Source organism: Phascolarctos cinereus, unplaced genomic scaffold (assembly GCF_003287225.1).
Source record: "Phascolarctos cinereus isolate Bilbo 61053 unplaced genomic scaffold, phaCin_HiC Scaffold_1;HRSCAF=81, whole genome shotgun sequence".
Classification (NCBI taxonomy): Eukaryota; Metazoa; Chordata; class Mammalia; order Diprotodontia; family Phascolarctidae; genus Phascolarctos; species Phascolarctos cinereus.
In genome coordinates this window covers 193,036,099-193,053,119 of record NW_027555514.1, presented here as the reverse complement: position 1 = coordinate 193,053,119, position 17,021 = coordinate 193,036,099, and the positions used below count along the sequence as shown (strand labels likewise).

At 40.6% G+C, this 17,021-nt stretch overlaps 1 protein-coding gene across 1 annotated transcript in view; it reads right to left on the bottom strand.

Annotated features, from left to right (window-relative positions):
• Window positions 1-17,021, bottom strand: part of TSPAN11 (tetraspanin 11) — a 158,915-nt gene that overhangs the window by 7,768 nt on the left and 134,126 nt on the right. Inside the window, exons 6-7 of the mRNA XM_021001599.2 lie at window positions 8,732-8,890; window positions 7,466-7,552 (exon numbers count right to left, since the gene is read on the bottom strand). Of these exons, the coding sequence (XP_020857258.1) occupies window positions 7,466-7,552; window positions 8,732-8,890 (246 nt within the window). The remainder of the gene's footprint in view (window positions 1-7,465; window positions 7,553-8,731; window positions 8,891-17,021) is intronic.

Here is a 17,021-nt window from a genome sequence, read left to right as displayed (position 1 = left end):
ATTTTTAAATGAACTAGTGCTGGCTTGTATAGTACTCATGTAAGTGCTCACATACCATTTGCTTGGTAATATCTTTTGTAATTTTCCAGGGATTGACATCAAGGTAGGTAGGTGGTCCTTGATGTGTGGATTATATTCCCTGCTCACCTCTACCACTCTAGATACCTCCTTTCCTCAAGTGTTACCTCCTACATGCTACTCTTCCAGATACTCTGAAGTTGTAAGTGCCCTCCCTCTCTCCCTTTTTAAATTACTTTAAGTGTGTGGGTATTTTTTTGGGGGGAGAGGAGAGGAAGTCAGAACCTGGGATTTCATCTGTGTAGGGAACGCCCTTGGTAACTCTCTCCCAAAGGTAGAAATTCTCTCCACTAATGCAAATCAGCAAGTCATCAGTAACTTATAGTTTTAGAGAATTGCCTGGGGCACTGAGAAGTTATATGATTTGCCCATGCCTTTGGAGGAGATGATTTCTCCCTTCATGATCTTAGGGCTGAGGAGAAATTGAATAACAGAATGAGAATCAGAACATGCTAGAGTGGGAAGGGATCTCAGCAAGCCTACTAGGGGCAGAACTTCATGTCTCCTGGTTGCAAGACTGGTGTCTCTTTCCATTATACTATATTGCCTTTTGCAACTTTGTCTATACTTTGTATCTGCATCTTTGTGTGCCTGTCATATTCTTCTAGTAGACTATAAGATCCTTTGAAGGCAGGGACTGTTTATTTTTGTCTTAAAATCCCAAGCCTCCATCTAAATGCCTTGCTTGAAAGCACAGTGGGTGTTTAATATAAATATTGGTTAAGTTGAATTGTTGTCATTCAGTCGTCTCAGTCACATCCAATTCTTTGTGACCCCATCTGGGGCTTTTTTGGCAAAGATACTGGAGTGATTTGCTATTTTCTTCTTCAGCTCATTTTACAGATGGGGAAACTGAGACAACCAGGGTTAATTGACTTGCCCAGAGTCACACAGCTAGTAAGTGTCTGAGGCCAGATTTGAACTCAGGAAGATGAGTCTTCCTGATTCCAGGTCTGGCACTCTATCCACTGAGCCACCTAGCTGCTCATCACTCTATCCACTAGGCTACTTAGCTGCCCCTAAGTTGAATTAGAATGTGACTTATTGTCTGTTGATTTGATTTAGTAGAACAAAATGCTGCCTTCCTAGCTCTTTTAGAGCAAGTGGCCAGACCATGTCTCCCATCCATACTCAGGATCATTCAAGGACTTGTAAGATGACAAGAGAAATAATCCTGTTCAGTGACCTTCTGATAATAAATATCAGGTAAAGCCTAAAACCAGAAGGTATATGCTTGCCAAGGGTATTTCGCACTGTGATGGAAGGGATCCCATGCCAAGTCCTGTTCAAGGAGGGATTCTCAGTGGCTAGTGAAGTCTTCCAGATTCTCCAGTTTGTGGATGACAATATGATATTGTAGCAAGTTCTAGGACATTATAGAGCCATCTGGAAAAATCTGAAATTGCTCAGAGGACATTGATCTTTTCATCCATATAGGAAAGACCAAGTGGATGAGGAATGTAGATTGTCCAAATTTGAATATGCATATGAGTGGACCCTCTGTAGTCCTTGTCCAATGATATTCATGCCTGGGGCAAATAGTACCAATGGACAATGAACTGGGCCCAGAGCAGAAAAGGAAGAAGAGAGCAGGCTGGATCATATTCAGGAAGCTACGAGGCTCTTTTATTGAACCCAAGCTTCCCATGAGAGCAAAAGCCCATCATTTCCATACTGATATTCTACTGCTGATGCAATATGGCAGTGAAACATTGTCCCTGAACAACTAAAGGTCAGTACCACACAGAGGGTCATGGAGACACATAGCAGATGTGAGCAGGCTTCATGGCATCACTGATGAGGAATCCCAAAGAAGAACAGGCATAAAGGAGATTATCAAGGAACAGTATGACAGGATGTGAAAATGGGCTGGTCATATGGCAAGAGGTAGGAATGACAAATGGACAGCCAGAGTACTCCAATGGTACCTTTAGGAGAAATCAAGAAAGACTTCCTTTATCATGTTGAGTGGCCCCCTTGTGGTGAACTTTTGGGAGAACACAGAGGAGAGTTACATAGGATGGTCAGGCATGGATGGGGTGCAACGTGTATCACTGGAGTGGAACCCTGACTGATGAGATTACAAATCCATTTGGGCATTTAAATATGATTTATTCATTGGAAGGCTGATGCCTGGGAATGCAGGACCTGAGCTAATGTGGACCAAAACCAAGGAATTTCCAGTGTGTGATAGGGAAGGAAATTGTTATGGCCAACAATAAGCCTGAATCCTGGGTACCAGTGATTAAACAAAAAGAATCTGTTAGGGTGGCCAGTGCTGAATGCTGGGTGTCCTGGAGCCATGAGTTACTGGGCCAGGGAATATAGTTCCAGGATGGAGGTGAGGGGCACTACACCAAACTGGGAAGAAGGTAGCAAAGAGAGACTGCCTGTCACGCACCATTTGCCTTGTATTGGTCCCAGCTGAGAGGCCACTTCTATTCTTGAAGTTGAATATGAGATCCATTGCTCCCTTTCTGTGTCATTCTGGGTAAGTCATTTGACACCCCTGAGCCTCAGTTTCCACATCTGTTGAATGGAGAAATAGTACTTGTACTACCTACCTCATAGGGAAGTTGTGGAGGAAGAGCTTTATAAATCTTTAAGGTTTATAAAGTTTTAAGGCCTATAGAAAAGTATATAGTTATTATCCAGATAGAGACAGTGTGGCACAGTGGATAGAGAGCTGGCCTTAGAGTCAGGTCCTGTCTCTCAAGCAAACTGGTTGTGTGACCCTAAGCAAGTCAATTAACCTTTCCAGTGTATCAAGCAACTCTCTAAGACTGTAAGTTGCAGAGAATGTGCTGACCTGCATTGGCAGATGGAATTTCCTCACCTGGAAGCATCCTATATCAATAAAATTACAAGTCCATCCCCTATCCTAGTGTCTGTCCTAAGATGGGAATTGAAGCTAGGACAGCTGCAGCACAGTGGAGTAGGAAAGAATCAGCTTTGTAGGCAGGGGACCTGGTTCTTAAAGTCTAACTATCTATTCCGGGCTTTGGTTTACTAATTTTTAGATTGAAGGGCTTGGCTTAGATGCTCTCTGATGCTCCTTCCATCTCTAAATTCCATGAAAAATTCTGGACAAAAGATGACACAGGTGAAGGGTATTTATTCTCTCCAGATGCTTCCTTTCAGAAACACAGGACACTTGAGATGGTTCTTATTAGCCAGCAGAGGGCAACCCAACCTGTGATTCAGGGAAGGAATAGGTAGGAGAAAAAATAAGGACAGAGGAATCCTAGTGGGATTCTGGCTTCATTTGGCAATAGGGTTCGTGCAGAAATTGAGGGGCAATTTTATTAGTGGGAAACCTGCATGTTTTTGAAGGTGGTGAAAGGAACATCAAAACTTCGAGCCTCCGGGAAAGTCATTTTGCAATTTGGGGGCCTCCATTTCCTCATTTAAAAAAAAGGTTTACATTTCTATTGTTGTTCAGTTGCTGCAGTTGGGTCTGACTTTTTGTGATCCTATTTGGGGTTTTCTTGGCAAAGATACTAGAATGATTTGCAATTTCCTTCTCTAGGTTATTTTACAGATGAGGAAACGGAGGCAAACAGGGTTAAGGGACCTGCTCTAGCGTAAGTGCCCAGGTCACACAGCTAGTAAGTGTCTGAGGCTGGATTTGAATTCCGGTCATTCTGACGCTAGAGCCAGAGCTCTATCCACCGCATAGCCTAGCTGCCCTGATCTTAAGGCTAGAAGAGATTCTAGAAGGATGGAGATGGATGGGGTTAGAAGCAAGCTGAGAATCTGATTTATGCCAGTTCCAAGCAGACCCATCCAGATCTGGTTTAATTTAGCCACTAGCACTGGGCCACCCTCAGCGTGAGGACTGTGGGGAACTGCTGAACAGCCTTAGTGGGTTTTGCAGATTCCCTGGGACCTAGGATGAGCTTGGGTTGAGCCTTGGAGAGAATCCCCTTTCCTGATTCCGACCATGCCACTGACAAGAATCTGCTCAACAAGCTAGGAAGAGCCTTAGCATCTTAAGCCTTAGGAAGAGTTCAGATCCCAAGTGCTTCTCCCAAGTTACCTGGAAAAAAGGAGGGTTTATACTAAAGTCAATGCCTCTCAACCATGTCAGCCTTGCTTGCTTGGTACCTGGGGAAAGGACAGAATGGATCTGGAGGCATGAGGCTATAGTAGAAAGAGTCTAGAGTGGGAAATGGAAAATTTGGTTCATGTTATCATGGATCTAGCACTAGAAAGGAGCTTAGAAAACTATGAAACTCAACCCCCTCATTTTGAATATCTGGAAACTGAGTCACTGAAAGGGTAAGTAACTTGACCAAGATCACTATAATGGCAAAAAAAAAAAGAGTCTAGACTTGAACCCAGATCTTTTGTCTCTAAGTCTAGTTACGTTTCCATTATACCACATTGTCTTTATTCTCCTTATTCCTCTCCCAACTTTTTTTCCTCCTCCTCCCTTCAGAGTGCTGAATGCAGTAAGCAGAGCTTAGAGGCAGCCTGTTTAGACTATAAGGACCTAATTTATTTGTGCTCCATGGACCAGCCCACTCTTGTCTAAGTGCCTTTGTTCATTCTCCTGCCTTCCTGTCTCTTTTCTCCAGCTTTTCTTAAAGCCATATGAATCCTTCTGTGGGGAACACCATCCCGTTTTCTGGAATGCCAAAGAACTGTGTCCATAATTTCAAATCCTGCTTACCTCTAGGAACCTAAAGGAAATTGGGCAAGTGATCAAAAATGTTACCTTTTTTTTTAAACCAGATCTTTTCTGGTGATATTTTCTGCTGAGAATTGGTTTACAGGAAGACTCTCAGAAGAGGGAAACATTCTTAGCTCAATGATACATGTGCAAAGGGAGAAACTCTTGGGCAGGGAAGAAGTGTACCTAATAAAGATTGGTAAGAAAAGAGCTTTACAGTGAACATGAATGGAAAAGAGAGAAAACTGTCTCTCAAATTAGAAAATATAGCTATAATGTAAGAAGATTAACAGGGAAAATACCCAGAAATTCCAACAAAACTGCAATCCATGAATGAAACTTTTTTTTTTGAGTAATTGGGGTTAAGTGATGTGCCAGGGTCACACAGCTAGTAAGTATCAAGTGTCCGAGGCCAGATTTGAACTTGGGTCCTCCTGACTGCAAGGCTGGAGCTCTATTGTGCCACCTAGGTGCCCCAATGAATGAAACTTATGATAAAACCCATGGCTTCCAAAGCCTACATAAAAATGCATAAAGTATGGTGAACAAGCAAGGTGAACCAGTTGTCCTAATGCAAGGAGGCATATTTGATCTCATAAGTCAGTTGGAAAGATAATACCAATGAATGGATTATGGCTCTATATTTGGGACTAGGGGATGTGGGTCAGGAGGTCTGGATCTATGATTTCATTGGTGAGGAACCTCTCTCTACTAATACTGATAAGCAACTGTTCTGTACCTTAGAATCTTTGGGAATTTCTTGGTCACACTGAGAGGTTTAACTACTCTGAGTTCTATGTAATCAGGTCTAATCTTTCACTTGAATTCCAGGACCACATCACCTGCCTTTGGGTATTTCAAATTGGATGTCCCATAGGTATTTTATACTCAACATATCTAAAACAGAATTCATTTCCTTCCCCCAAACCCCTCTTTCAAAACTCTTTTGAACTTCCTCGTTTCTGTTGAGGGTATCACCATCCTTAGACTAACCCAGATTTACAATCTTGATGTCAATCTCTGACTCCTTACTTTCCTTCACTCAACATCCAATCCATTGTCAAATCTTGCAGTTTCTCTCTCCATGACCTTACCTAGACCTGTCCTTGGTTTAGGCCCTTATCACCTCTCATCTGGACAACTGAAATAGCTTCCAAATTGGTCTCCCTGCCTCAAGTTTCTCCCCATTCTGATCTATCATTCATATAGCCACCAAAGTGATTTTCCTAAAGCACAGGTCCATGGACATGGTCAGTCCAATTCTCTTCCTCCTCTCTCCCATTCAATAAACTTCAATGACATCCTGTAACCTCTAGGATCAAATATAAACATCCATTTGGTATTCAAAACTCTTTACAACCTGGCCTCTTCCTATCTTTCAAGTCTTATTACTCACTACTGCTCCCCTGCTCTCCCACCCTATGATATAGCAAATTGGTCTAACTACTATTTCTTACACACACTGGCACATCTCCCATTTTTGTGCCATAGAGTTATCCCCCAACCCTAGAATGCTTTTTAATTCTTACCTCCACCTTTTGGAATTATTGGATTCTTTCTTGACTAAGCTCTAATGCCATCTTTAGTAAGGGGCCCCTTGGCCCCTTCCCCTACTCCATGTGCAACATATCTATTTATGTACATATCGTATCCCCAATTAGAATGCAAGCTTCTTTTTTATTTAAATTTTTTTTTTTAGTTTTTAGGCAATTGGGGTTAAGTGACTTGCCCAGGGTCGCACAGCTAGTAAGTGTCAAGTGTTTGGTCTGAGCCCGGATTTGAACTCAGGTCCTCCTGACTTCAGGGCTGCTGCTCTATCCACTGCACCACCTAGCTGCCCCTAGAATGTAAGCTTCTTGAGGGCAGGGATTGTTTCAGTGTTTCTTGGTATATTCAGCACCTTGCTCAGTGCTGAAGCCATCTGAATCCTTCTGCTTACTAAATGCTCAATGATTCATTTTCAAGTACAATTCCAAACTATTTTCCAGAATGATTGGACCAATTCATAGCTCCACCAACAATGTATTAGTTTGACTGTCCTCCCATAGCCCAACCAAGAATTTTTTTTTTCCGATATGATGGATGAGAGGTAGAATCTCAGAGTTGTTTTAATTTTCATTTCTCTTATTATGCATGATTCAGAGCATTTTTTCATGTATTTCTTCTTTCTTTTTTGTATTTCTTCTTTCTTTCTTTCTTTTTTTGATAAGGCAATGGGGTTAAGTGACTTGTCCAGGATCACACAGCTAGTGTTATGTATCTGAGGCTGCATTTGAACTCAGGTCCTCCTGAATCCAAGGCTGGTGCTCTGTCCACTGTGCCACCTAATTGCCCCTGCATTTCTTCTTTTGAGAACTGCCTGTTCATATACTTTGACCACTTACAAATGAGAAATAGCTCTAGTTCTTATATTTTTGTATCAGTTTCTTATATCCTATATCTTACATATCAGACCCTATCAAGAAATCTGCCATGAAGATTTTTCCTAATTAACTATTTCCCATCTAATTGTATGGTGTTTGTTTTATTTGCTCAAAAATTTTAAAATTTTGTGTAACCAAAGTTGTGTTTTAGCCTGCATTATCATCTCTATTCCTTGTTTTGTCAACAATCTTCTCTCTATCCACAGAGGTGAAAGGAATCTCTTCTTTTCTAATTTGGTGGTGTCAGGCTAAGGCAACCCTAAGCCATGATAGAATGGGACAGACTTACCTGCAGGCAAGCAACTCCAATTCCAACAGCTCCCATGAGTAGGAGATGATTAGCTAGAAAATGTTCTAACTTGGTGATACAACCACCCTGTGTGGGAAACAAAAAGAAAGTGTTCACCAGTTGGGGAAAGGCCTAAGGGGCAGAGAGTGCACTATTTTAAGAATGGGGAAAGATATCAAGAACATGTTCAGAAATTGACGGGGGCAGTTGTGACATAGTGGACAAATCACTAGTCTTGCAATCAAAAAGACCTGAGTTCAAATCCTAGCTCCAATACTTACTAGCAAATAATTTAGCCTAGGCCTCTGTTTTGTGGTCTGTAAAGCAGAATAATAATACTTGCACCATCTACCCCACAAAGTTGTGTGGAAAGCCCTTTGTAAACCTTCTTCCCATAAATCCAAAGGGAAAACTTATGAGTCAAAGTCAACCCCCTTCCATTCCCAAGATCAGGCTAAATCTCAGGGGTGAGGGTGGGTTTTTGAGGAGGAAGCTGATAGATTTCTAAACAAACCAGCAGGCATCCACATCCAGCTAACCTCCTGATATCCTTCACTCCCCCTGGACAGTGCTATGGCCAAAACTGAGTGACCCTCAAGGCACTCTGAGTTGGTTTGGGGCAGGGGTAGAATTGAAGATAAACAGAAGCCACAGTTCTTGCTCTTAGGGAGCCTGTAGTCTGCTTAAATAATAACAATGATGATAACAGATTACCTTTACAGAAGATACATTGCATACAACTTGAATTTGCCCTAAGGTGTTGGCTGTACATATATTTATAGAATATAGATAATATAAATTTACAGAATGTAAAATAAATCAAATACCAGCAAAACAGAATATCAGAGTTGGGAAAGACCTCAGATATCATCTAGTCTACCTCCTTCATCTTACAAATGAAGAAAGTGAGGCCCCAAGAGTCTTGGATTGCCCAAGGTCACACAACTAGTTGCATGGGCTGGACTGGAATCTGGGACTCCTGACTCACAAGACAGGAAGTGGAGAATTCCTGTTTAAGGTCCCTTTCAGATCTAAAATACTATGTGTTGCCTCTGAGACCTTTGCCAGGATATCTCTCTTTCTCCTTCCTTCTGTCTTTCCCTCCCTCTCTCTTTCTATCTTTCCCTCTCTGTCCTCCTTCCCCTCCTCCACTTCTGTTTCTCTCTCTCTCTCTCTCTCTCTCTCTCTCTCTCTCTCTCTCTCTCTCTCTCTCCCCCCCCCTCCAATCCTAGTGAAAGGAACACCATCTCAGGGCATTCTACTTACCTCTACTTTATAGATGTTGGAAGGGTGGGTCCGCTGACCACAGAGGACCACAACTGTCTTACAACAGCTGTCAGGCACCTTACGGCCCTCAGCTTCTGGAGACTGGATATAGGTGCTGTACTCCCAGTCTGCTGAGCTGTTGCTGCCACAGCACCTGAACTGGGAGCAGAGAGCACATTTTGAGAGTAGTGCAAGAGAGCCCCTACCAGTATACCCTTAGTTTCTGGTGAAGATAGCTACAAGGTAGGCAGCTAGCCAGGGCACAAAACACAGGGGAGTGGGAGGAGGGACATTTTAAAATATGGCTTTATATAAATTATGTATTTGTACTGTCATAAATTTCACTTTCTGGTATATAAGTATTAATTTTGTATTAAATCAAATTATATTTCAGGGGGCTAGAGGAGGGGAGGTGGAGCTTCTCATCACCCCCCCACACACACACACACATGCCCCAGTGTGGACTTAGAGAACCTGCAGGCAAATGACTCAAGGTAGGCAAGGTAATTAGCAAGCCAGAAAGTATTTACAGGAAAAAGATAGGCGGCTACCTTGGGCACAACACTATTTAGCTGCACAGGATTTGAAACCACCCCAGAGAATGTACCACTGGAGGAAGTGATGGTTATGGTGTTAGAACATTTTCCTTGACCACCTGTTTTAGGATGACTGACAGATCAGTAGCAGGACTGCCAGTCCATGTTTTTGATCGCTATCCATATAATTTCAAGAGATCTAGATCAGTTCTTAATCCTTTTTTGTCATGGATCCTATTGGCTGTCAGATGATTCAATCTATGGATTCCTTCTCAGAATCATGTTTTAAATTCATAAAACAAGATACATAGTTACAAAGGAAACTAATTATATTGAAATACTATTATCAAAATACTAGAAAACAAGTTCATAGACCCCAGGTTAAGAGCCCATGATTGTAGAAGAAGGTCTTCAGCATACTGGGTGGACGCCTTGTGGAGATTTACAGGAGGACGAGGCCAAGAGGATATATATGATGAGAAGGAAGGGAGATCATCAAGGAGATCACAAAATATTGGAAATCCTGAAGTAATCTTTAAAAAAAATGGAAGAAAGGCTAATGTGAAAACAAAGAAAGAAAGGGACCTAAAGAAAAAGAGGGGAATGTTGGAAAAATAGAAGAATTGCAACAGAGGGGAAAAAAGAACCACTGAATAACTGAGCTAAGTACAGAGAAAGGTTCAATAAACCAAGGAGCATTTAACAAGCTCCTGTTATGTCCCAGGCACTGTGTTAGGCATTAGCGATACAAAAACAAACAACAAAAAATGAATCAATCTCTTTTCTTGAGGAACTGCCATTCTTATCAGGGTAGGTTCTTCCCCAAAAGAACAGAGCTAGATCCTCTGAGAAGGAAACAGTTATTGTCCTCCAAGGAATACTGATGGAGACTCACAGACACTGCCGGGGAAGATAGAATAACAACCACCACAAAAACAATAATGACAACAGCTGACATTTATGTACCGATTTAAGATTTGCAAAGAGCAAATGTTGCCATTTTTGAAAAGAGGGAAGAGAATGGCACCCATAAACTAAAGGCCAGTGATCTTTACCCTAATTTGTACTGTTGAACATTTAGAAAAGAAAGCAGTAGGGACAAAGAACCAGCTTGGCTCTGTAACTCTAGCTAGGGCAGGTCATGCTGGTACAACTTTATTTTCTTTTCTGACGATGTTAATTGACTAGTGGATCAGGGTAATGCTGTAGCTTACCTTGAGCTTTAAAAGGTATTTGAAAACGTTTCTCTAAAAAAAATTATAATAAACTGTTAAAAAAAAGAAAAGGTTTCACATACATCCTTTTGGAAAAGATTGAGAGTTGTGGAATTAGTTGATAGTGGCTGGGTGAATTAGAATGTGGTTGAAGGCTTGGCTCAAAGAGCAGTCAGAGAGTTTCTTGTCATCTTGGAAGAAGGTGGAGTGTTCTGGAGACCTGTGCATGGCCTTGTGCTATTTGCCATTTTTTTCAATGACTTTGATAAAGGCATAGATAAAATGCTATAAAATTTTCATACATCACAAAGCTGGGAAGGATAAGTAGCATACTATATTATGTATTCAGGATTCAAAAATTGTAGGCTGGAACATTTGGATGAATCTAATAAGATGAAATAATATAAAAAGACAAAATTCAACAGGGACAAATGTAAAGTTTAATACTCGGTTTAAAAAATTAACTTTAGAAGTACAAGAGGGGAAGTGTGACTATATAACAATTTGTCTTGTCTATTCTTTTTTTTTCCCCTCTGGGTTGTAAAAACAGAATATCAGGGGGCCTTAGAGGCAATCCAGTCCAATAAATACCTGTATAGGAATTTTCTAGAAGATAGCCACAGCAAGTGAGTCATCTAGAACACCACCAGTGAGGGGAAAGCCAGTACCGTTAAAGGTAGCCCATTTCTGTTTTCTAGAAGAGTTCTTATTACGAAGTTTTGGCTTACATTTTCACTTTGTTAAACTCTACCTATTTGTCTTAGTGTTTCCCTATTGCAATAGGTACTGAAGGTTTTGATGAGAGTAGGTGTTGAGTGGAGAGAATAATGTGCATGGGAGAGATGTTATCAAAGTAGAATTGACAAGACTTGTCAGTTGATGGGATATACGGAGAGAAGTGAAGGAGAAGGAAGAGTCATGGATGGCTCTGAGGTTGTGAACCTGGGTGACTTGATGGATGGATGGACGGATGGGTGCTCTCAATAGAAATAGAGATGCCTGAAGATAGCTATCATTTCTGCCTAATTCTTCTCTTATCTAAACTAAACATTGTCAGTAGCAAGGTCTCCAATTCTCTCCCCATCCTGACTTCCCTACTGGATGCTCTGAAGCTCGTCCCTTCTAAAATATGGCAACCAGAACTGAAAACAATATGTCAGTGTGATCTGATGAGGACAGAATATAGCTGTACATAAAATTATCACTTACTTTTTTATGAACACTATGCCTGTCTTAAATGAAGTATAACATTGTGTTAGCTTTTTTGTCCTCCATCTTGCACTGTTGGCTCATACTGAACTAGGTTCTTATCAGTGAGAATAATGAATCCTGTGAAGTGGCTGCATTATTTGAATTCATATCGCATATTTCCATTAGGCTTAAACCAATTACCATATTTTAAATAATTATAATTTCAAATAGAGCAGATTTGAATACATGCAATCACTTCAAATAGTTCATAATACCAACCAATTAGGACCTAGTTGTAATGGCACACAAAAGACTCTCTACCCTCCTTTTTTATTAAAATGAAAAAATAATCGCATTTTTGTATTTAGTCATACCTTCCCCATCTTGTATTTCTGAAGTGGATTTTTTTTGTACCACAGCATAGGACTTTACATTTATCTTTGTTAAAATTCATCTTATTAGACTCAGGACATAATTATACTCTATTAAGATCTTTTCATTGCCTGAATGTGTCTGTCATCTAGCATGTTATCCATCTGTCCCCCATTTATGTCATCTGCAAACCAATTATCATTTGTCATGATCTCCTGCCCTCTCATCATCATGATCATCCACTTATTGAAACTCAACCTCTTTATTAATGTCATTTCTAAAAAGTGGCACCTTGAAGATGGTTGGACTAGGCCAGGAAGCAGTAGGACATCTACTTACTTTAAAACAGCTTAAAATCAAATCAAGAGGAAGAATGTTGTAGTGCAGTGGTTCTCAAACTATTTGGTCTCAAGATCTCTTTATACTCTTAAAAAATTATTGAGGACCCCCTCCTCCAAAGAGCTTTTGTTTATGTGGGTTATATCTATTGATATTTACTATATTAGTAATTAAAATGTCTTTGCATTACTATGATAATAATTTTGCCCTCATTGAACCCCCTGAAAGGGTTTTGGGGATCCTTGGGGGTCCTCAGAATCACACTTTGGAAACTACTGTTATGGTGGATAAAAGACTGGCTCAGGAAAATCTGTGATCAAATTCTGCCTGACATATTTTAGCCATGCAACAATATGTTATATGTAATATAGTAACATGTTATATGTTAACTATTAGTTAACCTCTCCATGCCCTTGACAAGTCTTTATGAACATAATTTCTAAAAAAATTGCTGGGCATATATGTGGAAAGAGTTTCTGTACTCTGTATTATAGGAATTCTCTGTACTAATTTTAAGAGTGGGCTCTATTTGATTATTGCTTCAACCTAACAGTACCTTTGTTAGGTAAGAACACTTCACTGAATTAGTCAATCTGAATTGAGTATGAACAGGGCCTGTACACATCTTTGGATAAATCAAAGCTATTACAGGAGAGACTTGGCCACTCCTTAAAGAATTTATAGAGAGGAACTATCTCAGAACCAGAGAGAGAATCAGAAGATCTGGAAGGGAAAGGGAAGTATCTGGGTCTTCCAGAACTGATCCAAGAATCAGTAGCTCCTGCACAGCCAAAGAAAGGGAGCGAGCAGGACTGAGCTGTAGTTGATAAAAGAGATACCGTATTCAAGGTTCTGCAGACATCTCAGAGCAGAAGAGATGCCATGGACTGGTGCCACCATTGCACCCACTCACTCAAGGACTGAAACACTGAGAAAAGCCTGATTTTTCTTTGACTTTCCTATCTATCCACAGAAACTTTAACAAATTTGCTGTTTTGTTACTGGAACATCTCCAGTAACCTGGATTTTGCCTCAATTATAAAGAGGCCAGTGGTTACATAGATATAGATATAAATGTAAATTTATGCAGAGAGTCTGACCTCTGCCTAAATGTTGGGAATTTTCCTTAGTGGAGGTTTGGAGAGATTGTGATTGAATTGATAACTTTTATTTTAAAATGAACTCCTTAAAGCCTCAGAGGAGGGAAGCACGTGGATCTTAGGGACTGTTATAATGGAAACACAGATCCAAATGAAAAAAAATTGGGACAATATTTTCCCTTCTCCAATTCTATGGTGCTGTGTCTACCCTCTACGGTCCTTTAAAGATCATTAACACTGTCTTAGCAATTGCATCTGCCGATTCTATAAAAAAAAAAAACCTTTTGAATTGTACTCATAGAGGGAAGCCAGATAATCTCTTATTTTTTTGGAAGGTGACGTGTAGCTCTCAGAGCTTGGTCAATCATTGAAGACACCAAGGTCATCCACTGCATCCTGGGTCATTATCAGTCATCTTGACTTTTGTTCTGCCACTGGACTTTGATGATGCAGGAAGAGGGAGTGAGGTTGATGACTTTGCACAATTCTGTCTCACTAAATCCAATTCACACGCAAGTCAAGACATCACCCATAATGTCACTGATTCTCTTTGAAAATGAAGGGCAAACAACAATTATTATATTTTTGGACCAGACACATGATTTCTTTGGTATAGGGAGCTCCAAGTAAGGAACCTCTTCTACCAATGCAAGTGAGCCTCTTCTTTGAAATTTCTAGTCTTAAAGAGTTCCTACTTTGGGGCACTGAGAAGTCAAGTGACTTATCCAGGACAGTCCAGTAAGTCAAGTTCTTACCCAAATAGACAGTATGTGTCAGAGTGGAACTTGAATCCATGCCTTATTATCTTTGAGACCAGTGTTCCATCCACTATACCATTCTGCTTAGCACAGTGCCTGGCACACAGTAAATGCAGAATACTTGTGTCCCTCCTGTTTTACCATCCCATGCCGCCTTTTTTTTTTTTTGTCATCCTCTCAGTTGTTTGTGTTTTCAACTCCCTATTTTTGTTCTTTCCTTTCTCATTCAAAGATAATTCTTTTTGACAGAGAAAACAGAAACAAAATAAGAATTAAATAGTTCTACCCTCTCTCTATCATCTATTATCATTATCCCAGGCAGCTAGATAGTTCAGTACAATGGGTAAGGACTTTGGATTTGGAGTTAGGAAAGTCTGATGTCACATTCATCAAATATTTGATAGCTATATGATTCTGAGTTAATTTACTTAACCTTTCCTAGCCTTAGTTTCTTCTTCTGTAAAATGGGGATAATAATAGCATCGACCTTCCAGGATTGTTGCGATAAGCAAATAAGATCTAATAAGAAAACATGTATAGTGCTTTGCAAACCTTAAAGAACTATATAAATGCTATTATTACTATTGTTGTTGTTATTAACCTATATACTGTGAGGTGTAATCTCTTTTTTTTACCATCCTTTTTTTTCTAACACAAATTAAAAACATCATTTAAAAAATTCTTACTGCTGATTCTTTAGCTGATTCTAGGCTTTGGTATTTGTGACATTTTTATTTGAGGATCATACCACTCATTACTTACATTACATGTACCTTTCAAAGCTGTCTTATTTGTCTGTGTTTCCTTTTCTTTTCATCTCTGCATTTTAAAAATTCTTCACTGACTTTCCTTTCCTTCTCTTCCCACTTAGTTTTTTAGCAACCTCATTACTATCCTTTCTCTTCCTTTCCTGGTTTCCTACCCCCATTGAAAAACAAAACAAAACAAAACAAAACAAAACTCTTGTAACTGTAATGGGGGCCAGGTGCATGCATAGAACCCATCATCTTGCTTGGCTGCTACAGTCTCTCGCCTTGGAGGATGCTAGTAGAATGACTTCCTGGACATGTAAAAGAAGGTGGCTGTTCCAGTTGGCTAACCCCATGGTAGAAAGGAGGCTCTTTACTTGGCTACAAAGACATTAAGCAAAGGCCCATCAGATTCAATTGCCTCATTTACATCTGGGAGATTTTGGTGACTACTTCACTCATGGAGTCTGGTGAAAGGAGCAGTCTCCAACCTTATGAATTTCAAAAGGCTGGGGACTGAGCCACAAGAATCTGGGAGTGAGGCCCAGGCCAGGTTATGTAACTGGCTCAGCATCAGTGGGTAACAGTTGATCTTCAAGTTCTCCATCTCAGCACTTGGACTACATCTGGACATAAATTTGGTGGGACCAATGCTGAGTAGACCCCAACCCAAGGTGGTCTGGTTTCTTGTCTGAGAGTAGGGGGGCAGTGACCCTTAGATGACTCTGGCTCTATCAGGGAGAGCTCAACATTGTCTGAGAAGATCAGGAGGGATCAGGTTTTCTTCAGAGACAAACTGATTTTCTTTGCTCTTTCTTTTTTTCTCTCCTTCCTTCCTTCCTTCCTTCCTTCCTTCCTTCCTTCCTTCCTTCCTTCCTTCCTTCCTTCCTTCCTTCCTTCTTCTTCTTCCTCCTTCCTTCCTTCCTTCCTTCCTTCCTTCCTTCCTTCCTTCTTTCCTCCCTTCCTTTCTTCCTCCCTCCCTTCCTTCCTCCCTCCCTCCCTTTCTTCTGGAAGGCCTTCTGAGCACCAAATCATGCAATTAAGTGCAAAGAAAGCAATAATCTTTGGTAGATTATGTATGATGTTCCTTGCTTGTGCATCTGCAGAACTTTGTATTTGAGGATGTTCAAGTACATGTTCACTGTTCTGAGACTCTTTCCTGTAGGGAAATGGGGAAGCAGGTGAAAGTATAAGGATTATAGGCCTCCCGAAGACCATACAGATTGGTAATGTGGACAATGTATTCAAAATGCACCCCCACTTATTTACTGAAGACAGCAAATTTTTCACATAGGAGACAGTGTAATGGGAGTGTGGCACATACCCCTAAGACCTGTATTTTCCCGTCCAAGAATACAGAACATTTAGCAATATTTTCTAGACATTTCTGGTAGCATCGTTTGGACACCTGCTAATCTCTAGATACCTGTAGGATTTGTCTGTTTTGACAGGTCTTGGGAGGTTCCAAGTCAAGTCCTGGCAACATATTCAGGAAAGCAGCTGGCCTTTCTTACATTCTTCTATCAGGTCACCCAGAGGTGCCACAGTCCCCTTCACCAGGGAATTGCTGCCACCACTACTAGACTTTTCTCTTTGTCCCTGACAGTCCCCATGGAGTCATACAAATTTTTGTTATCTAATTTTGACTGGGCCATCACTGCAACAAGACAATCTTTCTATTCCCAAATTGTTTCTCTGGCCCCCTGACAAATGAGATGTTCTAGAACTTTTGTTCTCTTCTCAAGCTTCTCACAGCAGGCTATTTTCCTGATATCGTAGCTGAGGCATCACTGATAAAATCTAGGCCATTTGTCTCCAAATTCTTATCCCCATCTAATGTCCCCCTGTCATCATCCCTCACTATCTCCTACTTAAATGCAATTCCTGATAAACAGATGGCCCATGTTCTTGCCAAGGCCAATTCCTCTATATGTACCATTGATCTTATCCCCCCCACCTTTTCCAGAAGATTGCCCCCACTTTCAACAACCCTCTCTAATTTTTAGTCTCTTCCTGAGTCCTAGTTACTAC